General features: G+C 40.1%; 1 protein-coding gene across 1 annotated transcript; it reads left to right on the forward strand.

Moving 5' to 3' along the window:
• Positions 1-3,776: 3,776 nt before the first annotated feature.
• Positions 3,777-11,325, forward strand: GJA1 (gap junction protein alpha 1). Its single transcript, XM_010204900.2, has 2 exons — positions 3,777-3,993; positions 10,008-11,325. The coding sequence occupies exon 2, from the start codon at positions 10,024-10,026 to the stop codon at positions 11,167-11,169; it is 1,146 nt and encodes a 381-aa protein (XP_010203202.1). The 5' UTR covers positions 3,777-3,993; positions 10,008-10,023; the 3' UTR covers positions 11,170-11,325.
• Positions 11,326-11,533: the final 208 nt, after the last annotated feature.

The following is an 11,533-nucleotide window of genomic DNA, read 5'->3' on the forward strand; positions in this document are numbered from 1 at the left end:
AATCACCCCACCTGAGAGAATGTGCAAGCACTGTGACCAGCAGCTTCAAAGCTGCATTACATTTCTACGTGATGTAAATTCCTTAAACAAGTGAAAAACACTGGCTGCTTACAAAAAAATCATTAGTCTGCACATTTATGTGCTTAGGTAATCAAGAAATACCGCATTACTGTTCCTTGGACGTTCTGAGCTTTACCTGAGTAGGGCATGTAACAGGGTCACGCATTATTCACAAGTCTGTTTTTAATGCCAAATGAGTGAGAAGGGATACTGGTGAAAATGTGCTGAAGCTTACATGCCATACAGGGACATGGGTGACTGCACAGCTGCCTTGAAAGGCACACAAGAAAATCTGTATTATATGTGTATATTAATCTCACTTTACTGTACATTCATCTTAGTTTACTTGGTCCATGGACTCCTCTCCTAAAATGCACAGGATGAGGACAGTGCTGTGCATGGCAGTACTGGGAAATGAATTTTGCAAACAAATTAAAAACAAGCGGAGACATGCTATTCATCTTAAAAGCTCTATAAATCACAGACATGTTTAACTGGGAGTAGACCATGAACCCCCTCTGGTATCAAGGGAAAATTTTGTAATGGTCAAAGGACTCGAGAGCTTTCCAAATGAAACATTCACTAGGGCTTTTCTGGCAAATCATGTTACTAAAATATTTTGAGGGAGTACTTGGTGGTGATATGAGAAATAAGTTTCTGTATAGAATTCAAAATTCTATACTTGTGTTCAGGTAATAAACAGAAAACAGTGGAGTGAGTTCTGAATTAACCATGGATCTGTGTCAAAGGCTGGAAATACTAAATAATCCAATTTATGGTTCCCTTTGTTAAGTTTGTGTAGCAGTACTACAGGCTCTGAACTATTTCACTGATTCAGCTGAGGATTCAGCAGAGAGTGGATAGAAGTCCTGTGGAAGTCACCCCAAGATTCAATTCCAGAAATGCACTTGGCAGAGCCTGGACTCCAGCACTACATTTGGGTTGCAGTTCAAACATGCCTTTACAGATTGTGCTTAAAACCAAAGACAAACAGGTTCCGGAATCCTAGCATTGCTGTGATGAAAGATTGCTTTATAAGATGGTGCTGTTTGCTACAAAAGGCAAAATGTCCATGGATAGCAATATAGGTCTCAGAATTCTCTGGGCTTCAAAATCTATAGCGTAAAAAGGGTCTATGTTCCACCATACAAGGCTTCAAATCTAACTGGGATCTTCATTCTCATCTCTTTGTAACTAAGAACAGACTTGCAAATATCTGAGCTCTGACACCTCTCTGCTTTCCTGTTGAACACAGCTTCAGCTGAAGAGGGATTGTATTTGAAGACATTTATTCAATCTGAAAATCTTATTTCCATTGCAATGCAAATAAGTGTGAGACTTTCTGGTAATCTTGTTAAATGGTAAATCATTGCATCATCTGAAGCTGAACATGTTTTGGTGATAGACTATGAAACATGATCCTGGACACCTATTTCCAAAGTCTAAAAGATATTTCCAAGGTATTTTTGTTAGGACTAAGAAAAATTCATCTTAATTCTACACAGTATCAAGGTGAAGACCTGAAATACTTTCCCTTTTAGTGTGGATAAAGCCATAGCAAAGCTTATTATTGCTGAAAAATTGTTCTTCCCTTGTTGCTAACAACATTTTAGTTTTCCAAAATGGATTTAAGAGTGTTGGGCTTCTCACAAATATTGTTTATTTCAATGAAGAAAGAGATTTTGGTCTTTCTTTTAAAAACAGAATGCTTGAAAAATAGCAAAGCCTATACAGGAAGATATATAGAAAAATGCAAGATCAGGCAAGCCAGACCTGTGATCCTGCCAGCTTTGACAGGGAACGACAGTATTGCATTCTAGCATGCTAGAGTTCAAGGCTTTTCCTGGCATAATTCTGCTTTCCTACAGGGCAGCTTTTAAAGCATCAACATACACAACATCCCATATCTCCTTACTGTCTCAGCATCAGCACACATGTAGCCATGTTGGTGACATTTTGTACTTTGCTCTAGAATAACCAGTGTTTTATGGGGCAGCAGCAGGAGTATTATGTGTACCCTGCTCAGTGTCTATACCACAGTCATGAAATGCTATGGTTTGTGTATTACATTTTTTTCATTCTCAAGAAGGACCCACAGCCTGTTAAGCACAAAACTCTGTTTCTCCCTTGCTGTAAAGGCAAAAGGCAACCTTAAAACAACACTCTGAGAACATTAAGAAAAGATTTCTTTCTGTCATATGTCTTGGGCAACTGTAAAAAACTAAAAAAGCTATCAAAACTAACACTCAGCATCAAAGGAAAGAGGGCAAGCTAGGGAAAGAAGCTCCATCTACAGCCAGAAGACTGGAGAATGGAAGGTGGTATAGCTGTGGTGTACTAGCTCTTTTTGTCAAACAGGAGGCAGTGTGGTCTGCTACAAACAGCTCCGGAGAAAAAAATCGGTATCGCGTGTTTGTTTCCCAGCTTCAAAGCTCCCTGCTGAGATTCTTTCTATAAAGACTACGTCTTAATTCTCTTCTCTGGAGAGTTCTGGGTGAAAACCTGTAGGTAAGGGCCGTGAAACATAAGCAGTAATATCTAGGTTGTACTGTAAAATGTAATATTCATTATTTTGAGCAAAATCTGTAAAGAAGACCTTTATTTAGGAATGTCTCAATGGCTATTACTAGACTTCTACTTTATAGCCTTTGAAGAGCAAAAAATGACCATTCATGATTACTGACCCCAGAAATAGTCCACGAGAATAACATGAATTGTAACCCAAATAAGTCTGGTACAACCCAAAATGTGAAACTTCATTGAGAACTACCAAACCACAAACACTTCTAGAGAAGCTCTTCAGCACTCCCACAGAGCAGCCAATACCCCATGACACGAACAAGTACAAGACCATTTCCTAATGCAATTTGGGCTCCATGTGAGAGGACCTTAACGCAGGCAGATAAATAAATTGATCTCTGTTCTACCAAGGAGGCATTTTTTAAGGAGCATTAACCGTCAACTGGTCAGGAGCAAAGCCAAACTAGTTTCATTCTAATTACATAGATCACTTTTGAGGCATGCTTTTATTCTGTAAAATGAACTCAGAAATTATCAGGAGGACTCCTCACTGTTGAAGACTGATTCTCTGTGCTATGCTTCATTTTCTGAAGTTTCCTGGAAAGAGTTTCCTGGAATGTGAGATCATTTCTTCATTTCTCCCATGGAATGGACGTACATGCATACACACACATACACACACACACACATACACAAATAATGATTAAAAAAAAAAAAAAAAAAGTGTGATGAGTATCTCCTTTAGTAGAGAGGGCTTGAGAGGGCTTTATGTCCTACACTGTGGCAGAGGGAATGATGGCAGCAGCTATGTGGTCCAGTCCCAGCATCCAGGAGGATCACGCTGGTTACACATTAATCTCTTCCACACATTTTAGCCTTTCCCTGTAATGAAACTCCTGGTGCACACTAGAGAGCTACAATTGTTTCATCTGTCCCAGGCAAGCCCCGCTGCCCTGAGTGATCGCGAGGGGTGGGGAGTGAGGAGTGGATGCTGACTGCCCTCAATTTGTTTTGTTAAATCAGCAAGAGCGGACTTTCATGCCTCCGCTCCCCTCTTTTCCTCGGGCTGGGTTTTGCTGTGCCTTCAACTTCTTTCCCTCCTCCCCCACCTTCCTCCTTTCCATTTGCAGCGCGCCCCTCCTCCTGGGCTGCCACCCCTTTTTCCCCTCCTCTTTCGCAGCCAGAGCCTTGAAAACTTGTTAAAAGCTCTCCCAGTGTTCCAAGTTAGAAAAAACTTTTACGAGGTATCAGCACTTTTCTTTCAGTAGTGGGGAAGGAAAGATGAAAAATACAAAACAGGAGTAGACTTTTAAAGTTTAAATAGGCAGGTCGGAGTGCCTGAACGTGCTCTTCCATTTTACTTTAACCCTTCAAAGAAGTATTCTGATCCAGTTTCAGTGCTGATCAGCAAGGGTAAGTTGAAAGTTTTCCCTTTTCATCTTTTTGTGTATCGATTTTTCTGAGAACATGCTTTTTTTCTTCCCGCCGCCCCCCCCCCCCACCCGAATCCTATGTTATTGCGCTGATGGTTGACCTCATTTAAAAATATAAATCTGTAAAAGCTTAAGTTCTCTTAAAGTGCTAGGTTCGAACTTGTAGGACTTTGTTTACTTTCTTTCGTCATGTTTCTATACATTGCCTCAAATATTACATTGTTACAACTTCTAACCTTTTCGCACGAAAAGGTGAAACTGCCGTAAAGTTTTATCTGCAGGGCTGAGTTGCAGACTTGTTGCTAGTATTTGGGTTAAATCCCTCCTCTCTGCTTGTCTCAGATTAATTGAGCTCCTTCAGAGAAAAAAAAGAGGTGCGTTTCAGTCTCCTCCGTTGTACCGAAACTGCATCAGAAGTTAGTAGCTTGTCCCGAGTGCGTTCCACTTCTGCCCCACACATTTTTCTCTCATATGGAAGTCCTGATTGATGCGTTTGTGCAGAGCAAGGGTCTTAATTAGGTGCTTTGTTAAGTGCTGCAACTACTAACGTGGTGACTTTCACGTGGTCTTCCTGATAATTTTTTCCCGTTTCTTTTAAAATAGATGTGACAAAATCCAGACGTGGATTATGGATTTTTAACCTGGTTTGTGTATAGTTACTCTGTTTTAGCAACCTCGTGAGGGATTTTAGAGAAAGAATGTGAGATAGCATGATATGCCTTACCACGTTGGCAATGCCTGTGAAAGTCTTGGGTGGATATATATGAAAGTTGTCTAGGAAGAACTCTGCAAGAATACCCCCAATATGTGTCATAATCCCCATATGGCACACTTCCTTTATATTACCTCGAAGGCTTAAATACCAAAATGCAGAAGAAAAAAAGTCTCGAGCAGCATCTCTTGGAGAGCTAAAAAACTTTTTGCATTGCAAGACTTGGATTCTTTAGAACTGTTGCCTGCTGATTGCCAGTATAGTTAGAACAACACGAGGAGGCAGGAAAAAGAGCCTTCAGCTGAAAGACGAAGCACAGAGTCTATCTTACCGAATAACATGTTCTCCTCCCAAACAAGACCATTGTGTGCTTACATGTGTTCTCACATTTTGCCTTGACATAACCAGTGAGCCTCCTGAAGTGACATATTTCATCTGAGAAATTCCTTGAGTTTTTGTAAATGAGATTTAAGATGAAACCCCTAGTAATAGGGACAAAAAAAAAAAAAAAAGGGCTACAGACACCTTCTGACTGATTTCTCTCTGTGTGTGTGTGTGTGTGTGTGTGTGAGCGTGTGTGTACACACAGGGTGCAAAGCTGGAGGACTTGCGTGAAGGTTTCATCCTGCCATTTTTAACATCTGGACATTACACTGCACTGCAGAATTTAAGCCTCTAGTCTTTGGGATGTTTACTGAAGTGTGTTTCCTTCAAAAACTTCAAAGCCAAACACTGGCACTGACTCACGATATCTAACAAGCATACAAGTGGGAGAGCGGTGAGCAGCAGGCTGAGCTCAGAAGAGGGAAGAGAGGGCCACAAGGGATTTGATTTGGGACGTAAATCTGAATGCTTGTAAGCTCAGCAGTACAAACAGATTCAACACTGTAGAGTTATCTCAGCTCTCACACGGTGCAAGCAAGAAAGATTAATTTTATTTGTCTCTGAAATTAACATTGATTTAGGCCAAGGATTCCTGTAGGCATGAGGAAGATTGGATGACCTTAAGCAATGTATCTATTTCGTCAGACGTGTTGCTCTCTTTTCCCTGGTCTCTGGTATCTCCTTCCCATGTTACCCACTGACTTTATCATTCATTGGTGGAACCTGGTCTGTTGTTTATGCCACATGTACATTTTAGAAATCCAAATTTCAAAATCGCAAGCAGAAGCATCAGAGTGCCTGAGGCCACCTCAGGGACTTTAGCGTCTCTTCTTGTGATTCCAAAGTAAGTCAGGAGAGGGATGAATCTGGGCAGTAACACAGGGTAGACCTGACTTGTAAAACTAGAAAATATCTTAAAAAAAGTCTTTAAGGTTGCTTTGGGTCCTGTTGCAACTTATGCTTTAGGTGAATTAAATTAGGTGAAGAGGGTACAACACTGGAGAGGAAAAAGCTATAGGGTGATCCACTAATGGCTGGCCACCAGCATTACTAGCAGACAACAAAAACGCACAGTTGTTACACTTTAAATTCTAGTTACTGCAACCATTTATTGCATAATCATTGTCCGGTGGATGAAATGATATGAAGATCATCTGCAGACCTACAAATGAACTACACCTTCCCAGGGGAATGTCTGGAAGACATTCACAGATTTTTGCAAGATTTCAGAAATCTATCCTTCTCTATTCCAACCCATCCAAACCCCATCAGTTGTACTTCTCAGCTGCTTTCTCTGTAATGCTGGTTGCTTTTGGGAAATATTCAATCTGATTGATGTTCAGAGTACAGAATCATCTCTTTTGTTGGCTATTTATGTGTACTTACATACACATAAAAAGGTAGGAAAGGTTGGAAAAACAAAACTTTGCCCTGTTTCCCTACAGCTTCAGCTGCATATTCCCATTTTAGATTGCACTCTACTCCTTCCTGCTCTTCTATCCACTAGCATGTGACCTTCTGACTCTAATCAGACCTGGACATGTTACCACAGAATGGAGTTTGCATTATTCTTTCTGGAAAATATGAACCAGATGACATGATGAATGCCATCCATAAAAAAACAGTTCTAGAATGTCTTAATTGTGGCTTGTAAATCAAATTTCTTATATATGTGGTCATCCAAAACCCATGCAGATGAATGCTGTCATATCTCCTGCTGCTCTATGGGTTTTTTTCCTATCTTTACCCACACACAGTAGGACTTGGAAGAAATCCATCTCTAAAAGAGTTTACTAGGCTGGTATTAGTCTGTCTATGAAAAATGTTATAATCCTGTAAAGTAATAATCAGTAAGAACTTGTGAAACACATATACTCATCATGAGCCATATCCTTAAATTCCTGAAGTACTGAAATTGTATCAGTCAATCAGATCAACCTGTGTTATTTAGTGGACTCATTTAAGGTGTTTAGAAGTGTTAAAAAAAGTTTAAGTCCAGAATGCTGAAGAACTAATTTTAAAGGTTATTTGCCATCCATTTAAAACTATTTCCAAAACTAGAATTCTTGAATAACGGTTTGATTCAAAACCTCTTTTTATACCTAGTAAAGAGATACTGTAATCGGTTAATAAAAATGATCTTTCAGTAGCCTGAAAGAAAACAAATTAGATCCGATGAATGAATTTTCTCTACAACAAAACAAAGCACTGCATTTTATAAAGCAATGAAATCCACTTAAGCAAAGGAATAATGTATTTGTGCCACCACAAGGTTATCTGATTAACAGTACAATGTTTTGAATTGATGTGGGTTTTTTTTTTATCACTGGCAAAGGCTAGAGTGTAACTGATCTCTTTAAAAAAAAGTTGCTTTTCAAAACTATGTATGAGTAATTCAAGCATGGAATGTTTCCTCCTGGAGTTTATATTGCCAGAGGACATAACGAAACTTAGCAATTTTGCATGCTGAAGCAAATTTAAAAAATATAGGTAGTAAATTCTCAAAATATTGCAGGTGTGGGATTAAGTAGGTCGAAACTGAAGTAAATGACATTGCATTAATGGACCAGAGTAGAGTGTGATTAAAAAACAAACAACACATAACTACCTAGAAATAACGTCTCCTGTTTTCTTAATCAAACTTTCATCTGAAATAACATTTAGACAGTAAAAAAATAGGTTGAGTCTGAGGAAAGTCTGTTAATGCAGTAGTTTTGAATCATCGGAAAGCTGACTAATTAAATCAAGAAGCTGTTACTTGAAAAAGGGTCCGTCTGTCCATTTGCACTTCCAGGACACAGAGCAAATAGCTTGCCTTTAAAATAAACTTCACGTGTTGTATAGTTACAGGCCGTTCTCTCTTTTAACAATCCCAGCCTGAGGAGGAACATGGTCACGTTTCATTCCAGCCTTTCCAGAGACCTCCAGGCTTGCATGCCCGACTCCTCCTTTGCCACCCCGAGCTCATAAAGACAAAACTAGCCTTTCCTGGGAAGGACTAAAGCTGGGGATGGCTGAAGGCATGTGTCAGAGAGAAACACGCTGTATACTCCTCCCAGCAGAGCAGAGGCTTCCAGGTTTAAACGTCTGAAGCAGGCCTGATGCTTTTATGCGGTTTCATTCATGTGAGGAAGTAATTACATGAGGAAGGGTCTGCACACTGCAGTAGGTAAACTTCAGAGCAAGCTGACTAAGCGGACTGAGGAAATGGCCCTGGGATATTTTTCAGGGGTTCAAAGATAATTGGCATCTTGGAGCTATCAGAGTGAGCACTTTAAACACTTGTGTCCCATTACTCTTTCAGACTCTTTCCGATGGCAGGAATGGTGTGTTTTTGTTTGGCATCTATTGTTATGATTAAGTTTGCCAGACTTATAATCTTGTGTTTCCAGTGACTCACTGCTTCTTGAAAGAAGATCTCGTTGGTGCTACAATTTCCTGTTTTACAAATTAACCAAAAAGAACTTTTTCTATAAATGACCTTTGCTAAGGAATGATATCCATGATGCAATGGAGAGGAAATCATTTGGACATTATCAAAACTATTAATACCAGGAATGGATTACTCAGCATGCACAGAACAAATATCTATACCCGGCAGCATCCACTTTAAAAGGGAAAAAATATTATTATTCTTCCTTTTAAGTGCCCAATTTCACATGGTTGTTCACATGGGGCAAGTTAAAATGCAAGTTTTCATGCAGACAAGATTACCATTCTCCAGTTGATAAAAATCCTATAGTAAAATTTATTTTTCCTACAAATCTAGACCATCAAGTAAACTCTTTCGTTTATTTTTATGTTATCCTGTGTATTTCCAGACATCCCTCAGAATCTGCTTGTGTCCCAGAAATGCGCACTTTAAAAGTTGAGAGAGAGATAATTTAAACTTGCAGTGTTCAACATTTGGAATGCAAACTGCACGCCAGGGGTTGCCTTAAAAACAGAAAGAGCTCGTTTACCTTTTCCTTTCAAAACAAAGTGAAGGAATTTAAATACAAAAAGATGCAAATACAAAGCCGAAACTATAATAAATTAAGCAAGCCACAGATAAACAGGAAACCAATTCTTCCAATGTGGTAACATGAGCTTAGCTGTGCTTCATGTATTTTCTGGTTTTGGTTCCTTCCTAAAACTGTAGGTAAAGAATACTAACTTTGATCTGCAAATACTAATGCATCAAATTTACTTGGATAGCAAGATTTTTTTCTGACATTGAGTATAAATTTGGTGTCATTTGGAGCTATTCCCTTAAATGCGTTACACACAAGGTAGTGATACGCAAGATCTCAGTTTTATGTTGCTGTAGGAAAAATAGCACACATTTTGCAATGATAAAATTTTCAGTATCTGACCCTAACCTTGACTTAGTGTATAGCCTTTTGTATTTAGGTTATACCATGGATTTCAGTCTTTTAAAGAGTAAACATAAAAATTACCATAAACAATTCACACTGAAAGTTTTCCTTGTATTTCTAGCATATTCAGGCAGTGCCACTATGTGCTTTTTACCCCCTGCTTCAGCTGTGTATTACAGGTGTTTTCTACCTGGCAGATGTAGATCATTGAAATGAGGCTGACACCAAGGAGGCTAAGCCAACCAGAGTCAGAACCAAGGCTTCACATGGACTTCTTGAAAACTGGAAGGAAATTAGAGACCTTTTCCTTTCATTGTGCTTGGAGACATTATATGTTACTTTCTCTTTTCAGTTTCCCTGACTTCCCACTCCACTTGCAGATAAGCTAAAACTCTGATTTATTTTCAAATCGTGTAAAACATCAATTAAAACAAAGCTGACATCACTGCTCTATTAGCAGTGATCTGTGATTAAGTATATCAAAGGTATTAAAGCTCTCTCTTAACCATCACTCTTTTTTCTCTTTGTATCTTTCTTTAGCCAGCATCCTGTGAAGATGGGTGATTGGAGTGCCTTGGGAAAACTTCTTGACAAGGTTCAAGCCTATTCTACTGCAGGAGGGAAAGTGTGGCTGTCTGTCCTGTTTATTTTCCGAATCTTGCTATTGGGAACAGCAGTTGAATCTGCTTGGGGAGATGAACAGTCTGCTTTCCGTTGCAACACTCAACAGCCTGGTTGTGAGAATGTCTGCTATGACAAGTCCTTCCCCATCTCCCATGTGCGCTTCTGGGTTCTGCAGATCATATTTGTGTCTGTACCTACCCTTTTGTACCTAGCACATGTGTTCTATGTAATGAGGAAAGAAGAGAAGCTGAACAAAAGAGAAGAAGAGCTCAAGGTCGTCCAAAATGACGGTGTGAATGTGGATATGCACCTCAAGCAAATAGAAATTAAGAAATTCAAGTATGGGATTGAAGAGCATGGCAAAGTGAAGATGCGTGGGGGACTGCTCCGTACTTACATCATCAGCATCCTGTTTAAATCTGTCTTCGAGGTGGCTTTCCTGCTGATACAGTGGTACATCTATGGGTTTAGCCTGAATGCAATCTACACCTGTGAGCGAGACCCATGCCCACACAGAGTGGACTGTTTCCTCTCTCGTCCAACTGAGAAAACCATCTTCATCCTCTTCATGCTGGTTGTATCCTTGGTGTCTCTTGCCTTGAACATCATCGAGCTTTTCTACGTGTTCTTCAAAGGTGTCAAGGATCGTGTGAAGGGGAAAACCGACCCCTACTCCCACAGTGGTGCCATAAGCCCTTCCAAGGACTGTGGCTCCCCCAAATATGCTTATTACAATGGCTGTTCCTCACCGACCGCCCCGTTGTCACCCATGTCTCCCCCAGGATACAAGCTTGTTACCGGAGACAGGAACAATTCCTCCTGTCGTAACTACAATAAGCAAGCTAGTGAGCAAAACTGGGCCAACTACAGTGCGGAGCAGAACAGAATGGGGCAGGCTGGCAGCACCATCTCCAACTCTCATGCCCAGCCATTCGATTTCACCGATGAGCACCAGAATACTAAAAAACTGGCATCAGGACATGAGCTGCAACCTCTCACCATTGTGGACCAGAGGCCTCCCAGCAGAGCCAGCAGCCGAGCCAGCAGCAGGCCTCGACCTGACGACCTGGAGATCTAAGCTGCAATACTTGCTCAACTATGAAACGACATGCATTGGAAGATGCAGTCAGTCAGTGCTGATCTTGTTCCAGTGGAGGTGGTACTTAACAGTCTCAAGCAGGAGATTTTAACAATCATACAAACAAGCGAAGAAACTTTTAAAATACTTGCTGTTTTTTTGGGGGGGTGTGGGGTTGGTGTGGGGTGGTACAGTACACATTGGTATTTAATGTAGCTGGTTTAAAGAATTTAAATACTAAAAAAAAAAAAGAAAAAAAAAGGAAAAAGATAGGTAGACAGTACTAAGGTAGGGGGTGGTTTTTCTAGAAAGGCTGTAAATATCTGAGTGAATGTGTATGTGTGTACTATCATGTTTGTTTCCG

The sequence above is a fragment of the Colius striatus genome, chromosome 2 (assembly GCF_028858725.1).
Source record: "Colius striatus isolate bColStr4 chromosome 2, bColStr4.1.hap1, whole genome shotgun sequence".
NCBI classification, from domain to species: Eukaryota; Metazoa; Chordata; class Aves; order Coliiformes; family Coliidae; genus Colius; species Colius striatus.

Bases quoted from the DNA above. Each gene is read 5' to 3' on its own strand.
- GJA1 (XM_010204900.2), top strand. From the start codon at position 10,024: ATGGGTGATTGGAGTGCCTTGGGAAAACTTCTTGACAAGGTTCAAGCC.